At 37.4% G+C, this 22,719-nt stretch overlaps 1 protein-coding gene across 1 annotated transcript; it reads left to right on the top strand.

Annotated features, from left to right (window-relative positions):
• Window positions 1–9,742: 9,742 nt before the first annotated feature.
• Window positions 9,743–20,552, top strand: pip4k2ca (phosphatidylinositol-5-phosphate 4-kinase, type II, gamma a). Its single transcript, XM_054608961.1, is given in 11 exon segments — window positions 9,743–10,176; window positions 11,625–11,722; window positions 11,963–12,059; window positions 12,181–12,193; window positions 12,196–12,329; window positions 14,703–14,849; window positions 15,466–15,504; window positions 15,608–15,721; window positions 16,646–16,910; window positions 17,833–17,936; window positions 18,136–20,552. Coding segments are annotated over 11 exon segments (1,251 nt in total). The 5' UTR covers window positions 9,743–10,017; the 3' UTR covers window positions 18,217–20,552.
• Window positions 20,553–22,719: the final 2,167 nt, after the last annotated feature.

Genomic DNA, 22,719 nt, shown 5'->3' with positions numbered 1-22,719 from the left:
TTTGACAAGTACCGGTACTCATTATGGGCAACACTGACCTAATCAAAGAATCAGCGCGTGTCTCCTGATAACAAGTGCACTTGTGCTGTTCATGGTTACACTCTCAGGCTGGATTGTACTCAGATATAGCACAATCTACAACAGAACTGATGAACACACAGTCCACATTTTCTCCCTTTTATTAATACTAATATATAAATGTATCCCATTACCATCAACAGGAAAATACAAACAGTACAGACAACAACAACAGAGAGGGAACGAGTTTTAACAATGCTGTATGTTTCTGACTATGACTATTAAAGGTGTCACATCACGTACCAGCTTCTATCAACTTGTTAAGGTATTTAATCAAAAGTTAAATTGGTAGACGCCAACTAGGCAGAGCCAAAGAGCCATCTTTCCATGGATAAATCTGTCTATCTGTCTAAATAATCCAAATATTGATCAGAATGATGGATTTTTTTAGCCACGCTAACAGCACTACTTTGGTGTAAATACCTCAACAACTGTTCGATGGATTGTGATGTCATTTTGGACTGATATTCACTGTTCCCAGATGATGAATCCTACTTACTTTGGTACCCTGGTAATCTAACTTTTCCTCTAGCACCACTATGAGGTTCACATTTGTGGTTTTGAGTAAATGTCTCCACTACTATGGAGTACACACACACCGACCTCAAAATGTTTTATGTTTTAAGCACTAACTAGTAAATGGTAGGATGCTAACATGCTAAACTAGGATGGTGAACATGGTCACTTTATGCTAGCTCGTTCTTTAAATTATTATCCTTTTTTGGGGGGTATTTAATGGTGACTGTAGAGGGGTGACAGCAGGAAATGAGGACCCTTTATGAATCATTAAAGTTTGGTGACATTGTGAAATTCCCAGAATAGCTTCGCCTAATTTCACTAAAGGTTTATTAGCCAGAGTTATTCAAAACACCTGTGTGGATAGGCAGGTCTTTTAGGTCTCAGTTAGTAGCAATAATGTTTTTCTTCATGCACCAACTAAACCCCTCTTCTGGACCTTGAAAATGTCACTGGATTTTCTTTGTCTACAATCGAAAAAAAAGAAATAACGACAGATTATTCCAGAGGAACTCGCTTTGTGTGAAAAGGTTATATCAATATAATTTCTGACAAGCATGGAGGCAGTAGGTAATTACCATGAAAGCTCCTATAGCTCATATCGGCCAAGCCAGAGGATAAAAATAAAGTTGTCTTTAAATCGTCTCTTTGAGATGCAACAAATCTGACAGCAAGTGCATTATGGGAAAGAATATTTTGATGTTAATTATTTCCAACAAGTTTGCTCTCTCTGTCGTCTTATTGCTGTTGTTTTCATCATCACTGCATGCCTGTGCATCTCAACACAGCCAACTCTCCAGGTTGTAAAAATCTCTTTCACCATCTTTTAAATATATTTATTTATTATGTATATTCTACATGTTTGATATTATGTTTTTAACGTAATTTGCAAACAGGCTTTGTAGTTTAATTTGGATTAACAAAAACATTTTACAACCCTAATAAACATATACGTTCTCTTTAGTCATTAGCGTTTTGTGTGTCGAATTAAAATAAATGTAAATGGTGTTCATCCAGTATTTCCTTGAAAGAATAGAGATTTACATAAACTGAATTGCACTGTAGCTCTAGCACATGTCGGAGTAGAGCAACAGTACAGCCATGAATAGAAGACAACAGATGGATAATTTCAAGGACACACTTTTAATTCTCTTTTGTTTTAATTTGCATTAATAAGCCTATATCCTACCGTGTGTTTTTTTAATCACATCACCTCTTTGTTTGCTTGTTTTCCCAGTTTCCTTTTGCAGCTCTAAACTATAAAAAGCATCAACCATACAATTTAGCATGTAAATAACATGAATAAAAATTATTGGCAAAACATATGTAAAAGAATATGTGATGGCTTTGTTAGAGCTAAATGCAGCTTCACGGCAAGTTGGGCACCTATAAAGTGAGGTTACTGTCAATAGTCACAGAGTTGGTGTTTTCTAATGCGGTAGCATCTGTCACGTCCAGAGTATTGTATAAAGCATTTAAGTCCCTCTGGACAGTCTGAATGGTGGTGATTACAGTAATTCCATATAAGGATTTTTTTGGGGAAGAAAGAGATGCCACAAAGGTCTATTGGAGGAAGAATCAGTGAAGGCAGAAATACACAGAGACCTACAGCAAAAATGTTGCCAGTGGCTCGAGCAGCCATATTCTTTTTTTCTCTTCAATGTGACAACATGGATCAATAATATATATATAATATATATAAATGTTGTTAGGGGGTTCTTGTTTTGTTTGACTGTATGTCCGATATAAGAATACCCATTGCCTCAACTAAAGAACTGATTGTGCTTGCTTAATATTATTCTTTAATATGTCATTAAGATAAGATTCCATCAGAAAACTTTCTTTAATTCCTGGAAATTAAACTTTTTCAGGCAGTTAAAGTCGTAACACTTTCCTTTGCTTGGTGCATCAAATTTGACAGAAGCCTACACTCAAATGTCCAAACAGACAAAAGACAAAGATGTGACAATGCAAACCACTTTCTGTGGAGATACAATGGAAAAACTACTGACAAATAATGGCAGGCTGGCCCATTTAGTCATAATGTTTAACAGCATGATCTGCTTGATAAACAGTGATTTTCTTCAGAGGAATAGTAGAAATATTTGATTTCTTTGCGAGATTCGATGAGAAGATTAAAACCACTCTCTGTCTATCTGTCTGTGAAATATGAAGCTACATCCAGCGGCTGGTTAGCTTATAGCTTAGCAAAAGGACTTGAAACCTGCTGTCCAAAGGTAGCCTTAAATTAATATATAGTAAATATTAATATATATTTATTCTGACAGGGGCCACCCTGCCATGAGTACTTATTTTATCATGTGGTATTGTTACTTTTATTTTTTAAATCAAACAGTTGCATCCTTTGTTCCAACAACTTTTTTTTATGTTATATCTTTGGCTTCATCTTTATCTTTTAAAACTTCCTCTAAACTATCTTCAAACGCAACCTGAGGAAACAAAAAATAAAATTTAGATATGTTTGAGAAATTAACTAAATACTGCTGAACGTGTATCACAGATTAACGCCATAAAGCAGCTTTACCACACTGAGCTTTATTTAAAGATCATGAATAAATCATATGTTGGGTAACAGCTAGTATAATATCTTTTAATATTCGTTTTGATAAAAGAGAACAAAAAGTGCTGTTCTTCTGTGAGAATGAATTATTTATCCACTGCATCCCCAAGAGTTCTTGTCTAAAATTAGCACAAAAAATCAAAGGGCAGTCACAGTGTTTGAGTTGTTTCAGGAAAACCATTACGCTGTGTTAAGAGACTTTATTATTTCTTGTCCATTAATCCTCTCGTGTTTGAATGAATCTCCTTTACTGAACTACATGATGCAGAGAGCAGACTTTGTTGAGACACAAAGCAGGGAGGCAATAGAGGGTTTTTTTAATATCTTCTCAAAGCAAAAGTAAAAGTAGGCGTTAATCTGTTGAATATGCTTTTTTATACAAAACTTTTTTTCTTTTTACTGAATAGTGTGTAAAAAGTGTGAAAAGCTGGAGTGAGCCTGGCCTCATGGAAAATTGTGGGTTTTTAGGTTGCATTTTTCCTTTTACAAAAAGAGCACCAGGAGACTTAAGAAAAGATGTTAAAAGCATTTGACAACTTGACATGATAACTGGTTTGGATTTAGGAGCTGAGACTATAGCTTAATGTTTACGGGTGCTGCAGTTTGATATCTTGTGAGTTATTAGTCGGTAGTGATATGATATATATATATACAGTATGGTTCTCACCATGGTGGTCAAGAGCCCTTTCTGAGATGATTAATATAGAGAATATAATATACATGCAAAAAAGAAAAAAGTACAGCCAACATCCATCATTAAGTATTCCCACATGGCAGTTATCCACAGTAAGTGTAACAAAAACCACATGCAGGGAAAAGACGATGAAGATAAGACAACAAGATGGCAGCCAAAATACAACTTTAATTATCTAATTAGTCACACCAGAAGTGACTTCCTATGACGTCCTTTTCTTTAAATGTCAATGACACAATCTCCTGTTATTGTACCTCTGATGGACTGACTGGTTGTTCTCTGAATAAGTAATGCTATTAATTAGATATATTCTGAAAGGTCAAAGATACTTTCAAGTTTTCCCAGCTCAAGAATTTATTTCAAGTTAAGATTTGACAGCTGTGAAAGCTGTATATTTTGACATGTCAAAGCGGGAAATGTACAGCATTAATAATACAATTAAATACAAAATGATTCAAATTACTGGGACACATGGATAGAACAAAGCCCTTGTTAATGTTATTAGTAATACCTGTGCTTTCTTCTTCTTCTGCTGAGAAAAAAGGCCTATTAAAAGAATACTATAATGAATGACATACTGCAGATGCTTTAAAACTGGATGACTGGAGTCCGATCTCAAATCTTAGTTCCATTGCATGTATGTTAATAGCAAATCTATATATTATAGACAAGAAAAACATCACATCACACAAATATGTATTCCCTTTCTTGCAGACTATGCTTTCATTCCAAACACAAGTCAGTCAGGGTTCAAATAAATAAACATCTCTCTCTGTTAATCTACTGAATCACTGCAGGAAGAAGGTGTTGAATTCCTGGAGGCCTCTGGCGGTGGTGCTCAGAGGGTAGACCCTCTCCACTGCGGTGGTGCTGGTTAAATGTCAGAACTGGATGCTTATAATTTATATTAAGTAATTAAGTATGTATGTCCGTTAGGTTTGGGATATGAACTTCAGTCTGTCGGGAAAATGTCATAGCACTGATAGAATCCAGAGCCTTGAAATAAGAAATAAATAATTTTTGCCCACAAGAAAATTTAAACAAAGAGTATACAAATAGATAGAAGGAAATATTATGTTTTGCACTTAGTTTAATATTATATGTTTTTTGTTCTTATTGAAATACAGAAAAAGGCTGAGAAGCAGGGGAGTAGTACTTGAGTTATTGTAATGAGTTACATTCTGAAGACACTGTAAGCTCCTCAAACCATGCACAGTTGTAGCGTCTTTATGTGTTGATCAAATTGATCTGGACCAGGATGCATTTAATTGATTATGGATCAGACTTTTCTGCTGTAAGAGGACAGCTGGGATATTTCTTTGTTCAGATGTCTAATTTAAACACGTATTATGAATTATATTAATATTTTGGGCAAATAAGCTAAACAGTTATTCATACACACAGTCTCCTTCTATAGTCTACAGTTAAAAAGCTGATGAGCAGAGCCATAAATGTTTTCTCAGCAGAACATGGGAGGGGGTTGATTAATAATAACAGCTCGCCATAACTGCAGGGACACTGAGCTAGAACGAGGTTGACAGAGCCGGTGACATGGAGCTGTCTGGAAGAATTACATTCCTCTTGTGAGAAGTGTAATAAAGGCAGTACCAGCTTGTAGTTCTTTCATCAGACATCCATATATATTTATATTTCTGCTTCAGTAGTTCAAAGGAGAGTTGTGCGTTTTGAAAGATGAGAAATTCGTATTTTGTGAGAAATGATGGAAGAGTTATTTTATTTATTTTTAGTCACACCGGCAGCCTTAATTTGTCCAAAACTTTGGTTTATGACCACAAACCTGTAAAGCTAATATTCCCATCAACATCAGCTGTACTTTGTGTTTATTGCTAATTTTCAAATGTGGGCTTGACAACATGCTAATGTAAGACTCTTTGTATTTCACAAAACAGGCAGAGTTATGTATATATATATATATATATATATATATATATATATATATATTTATATATATATATATATTTTTTTTGCAGTAAAGTGATTTTTATTTTATTGTGTTGTTTATATATTGAACAGAAATTAACTTTAACGGAAACAATGTGTAACTTTCCTTATAGAAAATTCTTGATGGAGCAAAACATTTAAGGTGTCCCCCCCCACCCAGGGTCATATAAAATATGAATTTGCAACACAGTATTCTTCTATATGGTTGATCAATTCTTGTGTGCGATTCTTTATGATGTTTTTGATTGCAGGGCAGAAAGTATTGATCACTACTGTACATGAAATGTGTTTTTGAACTGAATGGCTTGAAGAACCATTAAATCGAGGTTTAATGGTCCCAGCAGAGATGTCTCTCACTAAATGTATGTCATCTAACAGCAGACTGAGAAGATAGAGAGTATCTTATGTTTTACAGGAAATAAATAAATCTATCATCTGCCTATTTATGACATAACATCAAACTCATCATTTTCAATTCCAAACACTAAATAATATTTTGCATTCATCAGGCAACACCAATACAGTAACTGACCAGATGCAACATTTCCTACTTTGGCAAACTTTTTACAATTGTATGAAAATAATTAATTAAGTGTTAAGTGTTGTTGTTGCCTCAGGATTGTAAATAGCCTTAAAAAAAGGGGACAAATTCAAATGTTATAGTAAATTGCACCCTTTATGACATATGAAGCATTCCCAAATGTTGAGTGCAGATGTTCTATAGTGAGTGTAGTTCTTTGCAATACACATAGACACACTATATAGTTAAATACACAGCTTTTACACAGTGATGATCACACTATCAGTTAGACATATGGAGAGTCAGGCTTCTACGTAACACAGAGGATGTATGCATGAACACTTTTGCAAGATTATCTATATACTGGTCTCATAAAGGATTGGTCAACGTGCACTCCCATGTTCTTCTGCTTTGCCTTATGCAACAGTGACATATACGATACTCATACATACAATCTTATATGCAATTAGATGTAATTGTAAAAAAGATATGCAGAATATACCTCACTTTTCTTACCATATTTGCCCGTTTTAATCAACAAAGTTCTTATAAAGGTTGATTATATAAATCACACGTCTGTGTTTTTCTGCACACTCTATATTTTTAATGACTCTTGATGTGACATCTCAGACAGTTTTATTGACTAAAACCCAAACAAGCACAATTTCAAAGGACACTGACAACTACTAATCAATATCAAAATGTTTCCTGTGATGAAAGCTACACATCCACATTTATAAATAAAAACAGTATACCCCAGTTGGTAGGATAAGAGTAAATGTTCCAGTTAAAACCATTATTAAATCAATAACATAATGTCTCAATGGTTCCTGTGATCTGTAGATTAAATGTAGATTAAATGTAGAATATTCTGTAAATGAACATACTCCAAGGAGGTTTGCACAAATACAAACAAAGGTGCATTCAGTCATGTATCAGGCACACATACAGCTGCACACATCTTCTCCACTGTCCGTTTAATATACAGCACAGGATTAAAGCTCAGGCCGTCTCATAGCAACCTCCCCTATTGAAGGCGGCCTCTGATGCTGATAACCCCCTGATTCTATACGACTGTAAATAAAAGGTTTAGCAGGATGGAAAAAAGATCAATACATCAGGAAATACAGATGATGTTATCTCAAGTCTTTCTTTTCACATAGATGAGGAGTCTCCCTTAAGGATTTAAGCCTTGACGATTGGATTTTTAATGTAGTCCTATATACAGCACGATGAGGGTGTTATGACACTTACCATCAATACATTCAGAGTATTAAATGGAGGAAACTCACATTGCATAAAGATTGTTACATACACATTGTTATAAACATTGGCACAGCAGTTATGTCACACCTCACAAAGTGTGCAGTGCGTTCATATTGATAACGAGATTAAAAAACATTCATGCTGTACATTAAGATGTCGTTCACTTATAAATCATTGTAATTTTGCGTCAGCATTCTACGGAGCATTGCATCATAGGATTGATGGCTGAACGAAGAATTCATGTAAATGTGCACTACTTTTTTGTGCCATTGTGGGAGTTTTCGAGAGGGTAAAGTAAAGATAATGCCGGATTTACATCATCAACAGAAGTAAAAATCCCAAAGCCACCATGTTAGATGCTTTTTATTACATTCCGTGTGTCTTTAAAGTCTGCACAGCACACAGGTGAGGGGGATCAGCAGCATCCTTGTCATTCACCTTAACTGAATGAGTTTAAAGGCCCCTCGCAGGTTTTATCCATTATTCTGGCTGATAAGACCCCTGCTCCAACAAAAGCAGGTGCAAAAAAGCTAACAGTCAGTCAAGCACAGTGTAAGAACATTACAAAGTCCCGAGAGGAGCTCTAATCAAGTTTGATAACACACCTGTGGGGCCTTTCATCAATAGTCTTGCTCCAATAGGAATTAATGTTGTGGGGGTATATGTGAATGTTTTACAGACTGATCTCGACATTTCAGTAATTTCAGTAATTCAAATATTGAATATTGCACGGTATATTTTTATAGGAACATGTTGCAGTTAAATAAAGTATTCAAGAAAGCACAATTTAAGCATTTAGGAGCAGGTATCAAAATCTGTAATGCTCAATTTAATCCCCAAAAAATCAGCTCATAATCTGCATCTGAATACAATACTACCATGAATCCCACCTGATCAGTCACTCATTCATTCGTTCATCATGCATGGTTTCCATATAACTAACTGTCTTGTTAAGTTTTACCACCTGACCTGCTCCTCCCACTAGCTCAACTGCTTCCCACTTTTGGTTTTTCTTTATTTTTATTTTTTATTTTTTTCTACATTGTAGATTAATATTGAAGACATCCAAACTATGAAGGAACACATATGGAATTATGTGGTAAACAAACAAATGCTCAACAAACCAGAATATGTTTTATATTTTAGATTCTTCAAAGTAGTTGAATGAGAAGGTGTGTCCAAACTTTTGACTGGTACTGTATATATATATATATATATATATATATATATATGATCAGGAAAGTGGGATGCAGTTGAGCTAGTGGGAGGAGCAGGTCAGGTGGTAAAAATTTAACAAGACAGTTAGTTATATGGAAACCATGCATGATGAACGAATGAATGAGTGAATGATCAGGAGGGATTCATGGTAGTATTGTATTCAGGTACAGATTATGAGTTGATTTTTGGGGGATTAAATTATATATATATATTTATATTCTTATAGTACCAGTCAAAAGTTTGGACACACCTTCTCATTCAACTACTTTGACGAATCTAAAATATAAAACATATTCTGGTTTGTTGAGCATTTGTTTGTTTACCACATAATTCCATATGTGTTCCTTTATAGTTTGGATGTCTTCAAATTAATCTACAATGTAGAAAAAAATAAAAATAAAGAAAAACCATTGAATGAGAAGGTGTGTCCAAACTTTTGACTGGTACTGTATGTTGTACTCTACTACAATAATAGTACTTTTTACTCCCTTACTTGTACTTGACATCATTGGCTACCAGATACTTTACAGATTCAGATTATTAATACAACACATACATGAACTAATACATGACATTATAGTGTATTAAGGGTTAAGTTACCCAGCAGTATATAAAGTAGTTGAAATTTGCTCCACTTTTACCAGCTGCCAGAAAAAACATTGAATGAGAAGGTGTGTCCAAACTTTTGACTGGTACTGTATATATATTTATGTATATATTTAAATATATATTTATGTATATTTGTATGAATATAAATACATATGTATAAATGGCGATAACTCCGACCGTCCTCCTCAACGTGAACGCACCACTCAATACCGGTCCGCCCGCCCATTTGTGGTCACATGACGCATTAGTATCGATTTAATTGGTCGATGCCACCTGTCAATCATGAACTCACCACGTGGTTGATAATAACACGGGTGGGCTGGAGGGGGCGTCGGTGGACTGTCAGCGGTGATTCTGAAGTATGTAGACGGGCGTTACTGAAGTTGAGCAATGATTCATCACGCAGGTTTAAACGGTAGAACATCTGCGTCAGTGTAGCAGAACCGGAGCTCCACAGGTGCGACGAGAGAGAGAGAGAAACACGTTAGCTACGTTAGCTTAGCAGCGCTAGCATCAGGAAGAAGGGTCACCGCCTGCACCCGGAGACGAGCAGAGAGAGCCCGTCCACGGATCATGGCTGCCCTCGGTAACTCCGGGGCCGCGTCCAGTCCCATGGTGGTTTTGGCTCCGAAGACCAAAACAAAGAAGAAACATTTCGTGCAGCAGAAGGTGAAGGTGTTTCGAGCCAGCGACCCCGTCCTGAGCGTCTTCATGTGGGGCGTCAATCACTCGGTGAGCCCGTGGGAAGCTAAAGTTAATGCTAATGGAGCTAGCTGAGTTAGCATTTAGCATTTAGCAAGGTGCTGGTGTTACACTCAGATTCTGACTTTGTCACACCTGGACACCTGTTAGACTGTTGTTGTTGTTGTTAACAGCTAATACAATGATATTGACATGAATGAAGGGACTAGGCTAAAAGAAGTTCAGGAGCACTAGTATGTTAACTTCATATTGAATATTATGGTCCATTGAATGCACTTTAAAGCAAATGCAGTGGTGGAATGTAATGTTAACCTACTAACTATGTTTACTAAAGTGCTATTCTGTAATCCTATTTAGTCCTAAAGTACCAGTCAAAGGTTTGGACTCACCTTCTCATTCAACTACTTTGAAGAATCTAAAATATAAAACATATTCTGGTTTGTTGAGCATTTGTTTGTTTACCACATAATTCCATATGTGTTCCTTAATAGTTTGGATGTCTTCAATATTAATCTACAATGTAGAAACAAATAAAAATAAAGAAAAACCATTGAATGAGAAGGTGTGTCCAAACTTTTGACTGGTACTGTATGTTGTACTCTACTACAATAATAGTACTTTTTACTCCCTTACTTGTACTTGACATCATTGGCTACCAGATACTTTACAGATTCAGATTATTAATACAACACATACATGAACTAATACATGACATTATAGTGTATTAAGGGTTAAGTTACCCAGCAGTATATAAAGTAGTTGAAATTTGCTCCACTTTTACCAGCTGCCACAATAACGTGATGCTCACATAAATGCATCAATAAATGTAAGATAGCAATACAGTTTGTTATTATTCCGAAATGAGTAATTTTAAGTATATTTTGGAATTTAGAATTTATACTTGTAACAGAGCATATTTAATCTGGGATATTTCTATTTTATCTTAAAGATCTGAGAACTTCTTCCCCTATTGAACAAGTTAACGTTATGTAACGTCACACTTTCAGTTGTATAAATTACTTTTCTGATGTACATTTTTCAGGGTTTTTTGATGCCCGATAGACCAATCAGTTAGGCTTATTGAGAAGGTAATAGTCAGAGTAGGGCTGTAACTAACTATTGTTTTTTTTAACCGCAAAAAACCCTGTTTCAGGATCCCAATGCAGCATGTTCTTGTTGTGCCATTTGTCCCGTCTACAGTTCAAAACCCCCAAATATTAAGTTTACAATCAATCTGAGGCACTGAAGAAACATAAACAGAGAATAGATGTTTACTTGAGAAAAGAATGACCTAAATGATAAATCAATTACCAAAATAGTTGCAGATTCATTTACTTTTCTTCGACAATTTGATTAATCTACTAATAATTATAAAGCGTACAGAAGACTACTTGATGAGAATAAATGTTTGTTGCAGCCCTATTTTAGAGACTAACGTCATAAATGTGTTTTTTCGGCATTTATCTTATTTCTTTCAGATCAATGATCTCAACCAGGTGCCTGTTCCTGTCATGCTGCTGCCTGACGACTTTAAAGCCAACACCAAGATCAAAGTCAACAACCACCTCTTTAACAAGTAAGACACAGACAGAAGTTCTCAGACTGAAGCAAGATTAGTCTAAATGTAAATAACATATAAAACGTTCCAGACACTGTCTTGTCTCTCGTTACGCCAAACTTGCAGAAGATCATAAACTGATAACAAAGTCCTGAAGTCTGTGTTGGACTGTAGAATTTAACAGGTTTTTTTAAGAATTTGTAAAGGGCATGTGGAAGATCTGTGCGTGTCTTAAGACGGCTTCATGTCCTTTTGCAGAGAAAATCTTCCAGGACATTTCAAGTTTAAAGAATACTGTCCTCAGGTCTTCCGAAACCTAAGGGAACGTTTTGGTATTGAGGATCTGGACTATCAGGTATGTCATTTTTTGGAATGTATGTGATATCAATTTGGTCTGTGTCTAAAAAATATAATTATTTTACAATAATTGTGCTTTAAACTAGTAGATAATCTCTACACCTCATCATGTTGTTAAGGTTTCGTTGACACGCAGCCCCCGATGAGGAGCGTAGAGGACCAGGGAGAAGGTCTGCTCCTCAACTCCTACGACCGAACGCTGGTCATCAAGCAAATCTCCAGCGAGGATGTTGCAGACATGCACAGCATCCTGTCTGAGTATCACCAGGTGAGGTCTGATGACTAAAGGAAAAGTCTGCCGATAGTCTATATTTTTCTTTCTGTCAACAAATCTCTTGAAAAGCCCAAAATCTTATGGTGTGTTAGTGCACCTCTCTATACGTTAAGACTTCCTTGCCATGTCCATGGAGATATACTGTAAATCCTTAAACTATTTGAAACCTATGTGACTTTAACAGTCACATCTACAAGAGGGGCAAACTGAAAGGTCCTGAACACTGATACGCGCTCTCAGTTTGTTTGTTGATGAGGTGTTATCGGGTCACGAGAGATGAAGCCTCTAGGGGAGTCAGCTGAAAAGTCTGCAGATTCTGCTTTCTGTCTCGTCCTGCTGGGTAGCTAACGCCAACTAGCCTGCTGTCTGCAGATATCATGCTGATGTCAAGAAACACAAACAGCAGGAGTTTTCTGCTCTGTCTCTGCTGAAAATGATGTAAATTGATATGGTGTATGGACTGCTATATATTCTGAGGATGGCAAACATCTTACCGGCTGTAGTGTCCTTGAGCAAGACCCTAAATTTGGCTTAAAGGTGCCTCATTCAAACTGACCACTGACCTCCCTGTGGGGAAACTGAATGAGAATACAAACAAAACAAAACCTCTTATCATCAAGGTTAAGGCACTGCGGAGCATAGGGAACAAACACTCTGTTGTGAGTGTTGGTTTACTGAAGATATACATAGCTGTGTTGACATGAATATTTGCATATGTTCATAGCGGAGTGCGCTTGTTGAAGAGAATAGCGTGATGTGACTTTCCCCTCTATTTTGTTTGTTTGAGGTTTTTATTTTACATTTGCTGCCCGGCCTGTTAACAGTGGTCATGCTTATGTGGCCGAGTCTTGTTGGATACTTCAAAACTAGGTCTCACTTCAGGCTAAACATGCTACTGGGTAAACATTTGGCTGCTTTGAGCTCTTTTTGGAATGTGTAGCCTGTGGTTACGCAGCCTACATGGAACTGGGAGGGAGATGAGGGGGAAAAATGGCAGCTCTGTTTCAGAGTGGGTTTTTTATTTTTTTTATTCACTTGGCCCTGAATGAACTCATTGTTATGTGTGTTGGCATTGCACAGTTTCTCTCATTCATCATGACAGTTTGCAGGGTGCAGTGTATTGCATTGGGTTTTCTTGTCATCGTTTAGTTCCAGGGTTACACTTTTGGCATGCTGAACACCTGTTTAGTATTCAGGGACATACTGAGTTATTTACATATTTGTTTTTCAGCTGCAAAATAACTGAACATTGAGATCCTGTACTAAAACATTTGGGCCAGTCAGGATGGCTTTGCTGCAGAAGGCTTTATCATTGTTGTAGATTTGGAATTCAGGCATTATGTGGATGTTTCTGTTGTGTTGAGGATCAGGATTTTTCGTTTCTGGTAGGTGTAGGGATTCGGACCAGCGATTCAAACAAACATTTTCTGTATTGTTTTTGCACTTCTTATTTACATGACAGCCTCGGAAGGCCAAATACGTCCTTTAGACCACACACACATTAGTTATGCTCACAAACAGAGATTAAAGATGGAAACTTGTCATCTTAGGTTTTTGCCAAATATTCATAAGTAAAGATATAGGGCTATTATACTGCAAACAAACCTTCAACAAAAATAATTCATAGCGCTGTTTATGTTGTTGTTGTTTTCATACATTCATAAACTGAAGGCACAATCTATGGGAGCAATTTGGGGTTAAGTGTCTTGCCCAACATCGACATGGGCTACTGCCTATCCTCTTATTGAAGGGCGACCCGCTCGACCACTGAGCCACAATCGCCCCGCTCGCAGTTCTATATATTTTGAAAGTGACGCAGTGGATGTAGAAAAACTGGTTGTTGGCGTGAGGAGTTATCGAAACAATACCTCAAAACAAGTCAAGTTCCTGCTGTGACAAAGACATGATACCTGTTCTCTGTTTTCACTGAGACTCCTGGATAATTATGAGGAGATTGAACCCATTTTGCTTTAGTCTGTTTTTCTACTGGTACAGGCACCCAGGAGTTAGACATTTTAAAAAATATCAATACACAAAACGGTATTCTGACGTCTCTGAACATCCTGCCCAGTGTGTTTCAGGGGACTCTGAATGAGGTCAGTCTGAAGTGAGTGTCTATTTTAACGGACTGAGCGCCGCTTAAAGTCCAACCTGGATGCACTCAGTAATTGCTTTTCATTCAAAGTGACCTTTTTAAATATGGCACAATGAATGCCTTTTAAGACCATTCGTGTATTCACCTTCAACTGTAAATCCGCTCCTACTGTGTTTTTACTATTTATATGTGAATCATTGAGGCTGCCCTCGACAACAGTGTTACACTCTCTTCACCTGCCATGCAAATTCACAGTAGCTTCCTCTCTGCAGCACATAGTGAAGTGTCATGGCAGCACCCTGCTGCCTCAGTTCCTGGGTATGTACCGTGTGAGCGTGGACAGCGAGGAGACCTACCTGATCGTCATGAGGAACATGTTCAGCCACAGACTGGTTGTACACAGGAAGTACGACCTGAAGGTGAGGAGGAACTTCACAACAGTTAATCACACGTTCCGCTTCTCATCACTGGTTCGCAAAGCAATGAGCAAGTTATTTACAAATGAGTTTTCTCTAACATGGCCCTCAGATGCACAGCAATTAAGGCAACTCGCACCTAATTGACCAGAAGTGACTTCATTCTCTTCTGTTTTTGTGTAATAATATAACCTTTATTTGTGTGGCACCTTTCATACCAGAAATGCAGAACAAAGTGCTTTATAATGACGGAAAAAAGACTATAATGAACATAGACAAAGAGATAGAATGCCAATATTAATGCAAGATAAGATTGAAAATAAAACACACCTGGTAAAATTAGATTAAAATGTAAATAAATCAAATCTGAATAGATAGAACGCATAACATAAGGTGGAAAATAAAAGCCACTGAATAACATTGATATTAAATATATTATATGTTACATTTGCAGCCTGCACATAAACATCAATAAACGCTGCAGCAGCATCAGGAGATCTCTATTGTCTTCTACTCCGTTCTTCTCTTTTCAGTGATCAGTGGTGGTGGGCTGAACTTTTTTAGGACACAATTTTAAAAAGCATCTTGCCTGTTTAATTATAGCAATTTGTTCTTGCAGGGCTCTCTGGTGGCTCGTGAAGCAAGTGACAAAGAAAGGGTAAAAGAAACATAATGCCTACTCTCCATTGTATGTCTTGGTGTGCCCAGCTGTCTTCATTTTATCCCATGTGACCTGCTAAAGATGTGTTTTATTTCTGAAGGGAAAAGAACTCCCTACCTTTAAGGACATGGACTTCAGGAACAACATGCAGAGGGTGTATGTGACGGATGAGCAGAAGGAGAAGTTCATGGAGAAACTCAACAAAGATGTGGAGGTAGGTGGCCTGTTAAATGTGAGACTTCACTGTTGTTGCTCCGTTCTGCCACAAAGTGGCAGCGTCGGCACATAACGGACTCCCCTCTCCTGTGATGCCATTTTAGCAGCAGGAGGATTCATTTACAAGTTAAAGAGGTACATTTAGATATTAAATGCCTTGATTGGAATGAACATAAAAGGATTAATATATTACTGGAATGATAGAAAATTAATCAGCAGCAATTTTAGTAGTTTTTAAGTCCTTTTCTTCTCAACTTCTCAAATGAGCATATTTAATAAAACATTCAAAAACCAAGACCTGCATGTGTGGAGTTGCTCTGGGAGAAGAGTGCTGGCACTTCAATGATTACAATGGTTGTGTACTGTTTCACAGTTCAAACAAGGTATTTGAAGACATCACCGTGGGACCGGGGATCTTATTAGTGGGAATTGTTTTGCTATCTACTGACATTTGAAAGACCAAATGATTGACTGTTGAATCAAGAAGAAAATCAGCAGATGAATGGATGATGAAAATGGTGTTTAATTTCACCACTAACATAAACAATACGGGTTCCCATCTGTGAGATAGCTCTAGGGCTGCAACAAATTTTCCTTTTTATCATCAATAAAACTGCGATTTAGTCAAAAATTTGTTATGAAAAAATGCCTGTCACAATTTAGACCAATAATTCAGAGCTAAAAAAAAAAGACACCAAAGAGGCACATTTGAGGAGTTGGAGGCTTTGAAAGTGTTTTTTTTTTTTCTTAAGAAATTAGTTAAATGATTAATAGTTTATCAAAATAATTGTGGATTGTTTAAGCTCTAGTTAATTTACCAGCATTGTTTTACCTTCTATCTTTGTCTCACAGTAAATTGATGCTTTCTTTAAACCTTGTTTTAAAAGCTTCCTGACAAATGTCCCTCTCCCATTGTCCCCAGTTTCTGGTGAGGCTGAAGATCATGGACTACAGCCTGCTGCTCGGTATCCACGACGTGGGTCGAGCTGAACGGGATGAGGAGGAGGGCGAGGAGGTTTCTAACGAGGAAGAACCAGAGGCGGAGAACGGGCTGGCAGCGGGCGCCACGGCGGGCTCGTATGGCACCTCTCCAGAGGGAATCGCTGGTTACATGTCCTCCTGCAAACCTCTGGGGCCCGGGGAGTTCGACCCCTATGTGGATGTGTACGCCTTCGGTAGCTGCACAGGTGAATACTTGGTGAAGGCCACAAAATAAGAATAATGAAACTAAATAGTGATGTTTTGAAAAGAAATGCTTGTTTTATGCAGCAATGCACAGATCTGACTTTCTCTCTCCCGATACTGATCCTGATACTTAAAGCTAGAGTGGGAACTTTTGTCTCCCCCCACTGGTAGTGAGAGTAATTTGAAATGGTATTATTTGAATCCTCTCTGGTATACTGAGAAATCCAGAGAGCTTTCCCTGGCAGCAGAAGGCTAAATCAGCATTGTGTGAACTCGTTTGGAAAGTGCTTGAATGTAACAGACATTCATTTATATGAAAAGGTCTGCCACTCTAGCTTTAAACTACCAGTCCTATACCAGTGCTTTATTTTACCCAAATTCAAAATTTGAACAGCGTGTCCTAGCTGCATTGAACTCATGAGTATCATTCATGTGCATTATATAAGATAACATGCTGTAGAATTTTCTACTGAATTTTCAGTTCCGTTCCTGGCGTCAGGATTTGCTGCTTTTCTCTGTTTTTATATCTATGTAAAATTAATAAATCTGAGTTTTAGCCTGTTGAACAGGATGAAATTTGAGGACATCACCTTCAGCTATGTTTTTATTTATTTTATTTTTTATACAGTTTACCAACATTTTATATTGATTAATGGAGAAAACAATCTGCAGATTAATAGTTGGTTAAAGCCCGTCCAAAGACAGAATCTGTTTGTGCTGAATGTTTCTCTGAAGTCTTCTTCATATGAGATCATCTCTACCGTCATCAGATCATTTGAGAAATGATAATGATCTAGTTTCCGAGGCTTTTTACATTCATTTCTTACCAGGGAGCCTGAATCGTGATGATTATTAAGACATGTCCCAATACAATACCGTCAATACGAGCCCAATAAAATAACTCCGATTGTTCTTTAATCCCAGGAGCGCCTCAGAGGGAGGTTTACTTCATGGGCCTGATTGACGTACTTACTCAGTACGACACCAAGAAGAAAGCCGCTCATGCAGCAAAAACTGTCAAACACGGGGTGAGTAGCACAAGAGAGGAAGGAAAGAGGTGGAGGGCTGCTGTCGGGTTCTTCAAAACACCCAGTGGTACCTGCACGGAGGGCCAACGTTTGATGTTCGCTCTCATGTCATGTCATGAATTATAGAATGTAAACAGATGATGTTGTTGACCCTTCATTTTCCTCTTTTTTGCTCTTTGTGTCCATCTCTCTGTTGCAGGCCGGTGCCGAGATCTCCACAGTCCACCCCGAGCAGTACGCCAAACGATTTCGCGACTTCATCTTTAACATCTTTGCGTAACACTAGGCAATGAGCGCTGCCATAAGTCGCTTCAACTGAGAGCTATTTTTACCTTTGACCAAAAATAGTATGCACACACTAAGATCATTGTTTAAATGTGGTGATCTGAGATGAGACTCCTCTCATTGTAGCAACATAATGTACTACTTCTGACGCATTTATTTATTTTTAAGATGTAAGATGCATTTCTTATAGATATTAAGCACTCTTTATAGGATTTAACTCTGGAGCATTAGTATACATGGAAACAAACTGCTGTTGATCAGTGTTAGACCACATCAGTGCAAGATCAAATACTAGTTTTCTTTTCTGTCTTCTTATTTCCCAGACATGAACTAAACGTACATTTCCGGAAGTGTGCTTATTTACTTTCTTGCAAAAGTTAATTGGGTAGATTAATATCACTCTCCTGTGTGTCAAAGGTCCCTGTGGAGTTTTTAACCTCTCGTAGAGTTATAGAGTCATTTATTTGAGCGAGTCCCTGTTTTGTTTCTCGTGCATGTGGACGCATGCACACAATCCGCTGTCCTGCCAACGGTGTCCCACTATTCCACTGATCTGCAAGTGGTGGTAACACGCAAAGCGGTGAAGAAGAAGAAATAGACTGCTAGTCAGTGAACGTGGATGTAAACAATGCTGGCTTTAAAATCTCAGCTTTGAAAGTGTTTTATGAGGAAGGAAATGTATTCAACATGCGTATTAGACCTCAAGGATACAACCATTATGTTGTCAATGAATGTAAACACTTATTTTGTTAAGGTCTGGGCAATATATCGATGATCTATTGGGATAGGAGACCAGATATTTTCTTAGATTTTGGATCTGGAAATTTGGCATAAATGTCGGTTTTAACGGCTGCATTACAGGGAAGTGATGTAAATTTCTGAACCTACCAGACACTTATATTCACATTACTGATGATTATATGTCCAAAATGTAATTGTGTAAATATTTTGTAAAAGCACCAGTGGTCAACCTTACAATATCTTCAAGATATTGATATCGAGGTATTTGGACAGAAATATTGAGATGTTTGATTTTCTCCATATTGCCCAGTCCTACTTTTGTTTGTTTACAAGAAAACTCCACAAGGGACCTTTTTAACCGTGAAGCTATAGGAGGACCAGGAGACAGTTAGCTTAGCATAAAGACTAGGATTTGGGTAAACAGCTAGCCTGGCTCTGTCCAGAGGTAACCAAATGAGGTTTATGAGATATTATGTACACGTTTTTATACAGCTTAAACAAATGTGCTAAAACATTTTAATCAGTGATCTTTAGAGGAGCTTTTTGGCAGATTTAGTTATCGTAACAGAGCCAGCCTAGCTGTTTCCCCCTTGTTTCCACCCTTCCTGCTAAGCTAAGTAGGCGCTGGCTGTAGCCTTGTATTGGTAACAATCCTCATCTCTCTGTAAGAAAGCAAATAAACGTAGCTCCCAAAACTTTAAACTATTCCTTACATCCTAGAATAATCTTTAAATGGAAATAGGTATTAAAACAATAATGGTAGTTTAGACTCTACACTTTAGAAATAATATTATTTATCTATTGAAGCAGGCCATTTGAATGTTTAGAGTGCCAAATGTGTGGGATCAAAGCTTTATTGTTGCAGGATTTGTGTTTTGCACACAATTTAATCCAACTCTGTTGGGACAGTTAAATGAAATTTGAACAGATCAGATATGATTTCCCACCAAAGTCTACTAAATTTGAAGAAAATGTAAAGAACAGCCTCGTCAATTGGAATGGTAAATGTGTGTAAATTCAATGGAAAGCACATCAAATAATTCAGCCTGTAAACAAGTCCGGCATCTCTCAGCTACCGGAGCCTGTAAAGAGAACGAGGGGTGGCTGACCTCGGAGCGTTTCCTCTTACTCACAGAGCTGGGTCTGCGTTAATGAAGTGACATGTCCAAATTTTAGGCTTTTTAATGAAATACCTTCATGTGTAAGTCAATATCGCAATACTTCCTGAGAATGAGCCCATCCATCATCATTCTGGATGTAGTGTTCTGTGCATTAAAATGGCAAATGTGTTATGTGAATCATTGTGATAGGATAAGATTTAGACAAATCTAGCAATAGGAACTACTGTCTGTGTATTGTAATGACATTTGAGATTTAGTGATAAGCGGGATACATTGTTGTCAATAACACTACATTTCAGGAGCTTCTGCAGTTAGGCTAAACACAGTGACATGTCGAGCATTCCTTTAACACTAGCGATGCAGTGTAGCTACAGGTCACTCTGTATGATGCCTCATCTACTCGGTGATTGCACATGTTGTATTTTTGCAAATCAGCTTTTGGACCAAAATATATTTTACAAAGAATTTCTGAAAAGTGTTTATCTTGTTTTTATTTTGAAAAAAGTTTGTGTGATCATTTCTACCCGTCGACAAACACGGATGTCTTTTTCCTGCTGTTGCGCATCTTGCGGTCAACCAACAATTTGGTTCAGACAGAAAAATCAGATTAATGAAACTTTTTACAAACATTTCTGGTCCCCAGATGAAGGAATCTTGCTGACTTTGATGATCTTCTGACTCTTATTCTAGCGCCACCAACAGGTTGATGTTTGTGGTTTTATATGAAAATTCGCAACAACTATAGGATGGATTGCCCTGCGTTTTGGTACATAAATTCATGTTCCCCTCAGGATGCATTGATTCACCTTGGTTATCCCTAAATACCTGTGAAACATCAGCACGTTACCATGCTGACGTTCATCTCAAAGCCTCACACTGGTGCTTACAGGCCTGCAGACCTTCATACCTACAGTAAAACATATTCTCAGAGGTAGCTAAGTGGTATTTTTTTTATTTTTTTTTTCAAGTCAGCATATCGGATAAACTTCAGGTTTTTGTTATTATAGGTCTAGGATGTTTTTTTGTCTTACTTTTTCCGGGAGACTTTTTTTTGCTGACTGGTTCCTTCCTGTTTCATCAGAAGAGACAGAATTTGCTGACTGGTTCCCACTTGTTTCACCAGATTTTTATTTTTTTTCACTGATATAGACAATAGGATTCAGGCAGGATGAGCAGTTAGACAGAAGGAGGACGTCGTTGAAGAGGTCAGCAAGCTTCAAACTGCTGACGATCCGGAGTTGCAGAAGGAACACAATGTTCAGGGGAGCAGATCCCCATTAATCAGTGTGAGTCACAGCCAACACAAACGTTCCTGCTTTTTCTCTGTGTGACGCTGACCTCAGTGTTGACCTTGGCGAGGACACATCTGGGCTCACGGGAGCTGATGCGGTTTGCTCAATGGCAAAGATTCTTCGGAAGAAACAAAAAGGTTGCACTTTCGCAATGGCAGATGAACACTTGAGGAAACTGTCCACTATCAAGTTAAACCCCTAAACTGTCTCAATTAAACAAGCCAGATCTGCTCTGTCATCACCTGCACAGGCTGAAGGGAAGTCAAACTGCAGCCCACTTTTAAATATTTGAATGTGGAAATAATGAGTGTGTGTGTCTAGGTTAAAAGAGCACCCTTCCTCCGTGATGTGCCCCAGGCTTCCCACCGTTCTGCCCATCACTCACCGTGCCCCCTCAGCTTCCTGGCATTGTTCTCCACTATGTGGTGCCTGTTTTTACAGTTTCTGCACCATTCCTACCAGCATTATAAACACAGAAGGTCATGCAGGGATTTTGCTGATGCAAACCAAAAGTGGTGATAAAATGTATTAAAATCTGTGGGAACTGATATGACCTGACCAGAATAGATATATATATTTGTTGAAAAAACTGATTAGTTTTTTTATTAACCTGTTACTAAAAAAATCTAATTTACTGGGACCCTGTACTCATGCTGGAACGTAATGTGGATCAGTACAGATGGACCATATCCACATAATGTATCTAGGTATTGTCTATATACAGTGGTGGAAGAAGTACTCAAATTTTTACTAAAAGTAACAATACCATGATGTATAAGTACTCCATTCCAAGTAAAAGTAATTAATTTGACATCTTTCTTAAGTAAAAGTGCAGAATAATTATAATCTAAATGTACTTAAAAAAAATATAAAAGTATTTGTTCCTTAAAGTATTAATATTATTCTTATATGCACAATATTTATACTGATAAATCAACTCACAAGTAGCGGACAGTGTTGCTTCTTCAACCACTTTTTATGACCAGGTGAAGTAGTTTAGTCTGAGGTCAGGCTCCTCCAAAGGGTCACAAAATAAACCAAAGGGATCGTGAGATGATTAATGGAAGACGAAAGAAGAAAAACAATTCTGATACACACATTTTTATTAGTGGAGTAGAAGTATAAAGTACCTTAAAATTGTACTAAAGTGCAGTTGTTTTGGTGCAATTAAGAGTTGTCAGATATGAACTCGTATTTTGGATGGAAAATGTGGTTGTATTCTGTTTAGGTTCATCCATTACTACTGAATAGACATTTTATAAAACACCCTTTATGTCTGAACTGAAAATATTTAGTTTTTCAACATAAATTCACATTTCCTTTAGCTATGTGGGCGTCCCTGGA

The sequence above is a fragment of the Anoplopoma fimbria genome, chromosome 12 (genome assembly GCF_027596085.1).
Source record: "Anoplopoma fimbria isolate UVic2021 breed Golden Eagle Sablefish chromosome 12, Afim_UVic_2022, whole genome shotgun sequence".
Taxonomy (NCBI): Eukaryota; Metazoa; Chordata; class Actinopteri; order Perciformes; family Anoplopomatidae; genus Anoplopoma; species Anoplopoma fimbria.
This window is presented reverse-complemented; position numbering and strand designations above follow the sequence as displayed.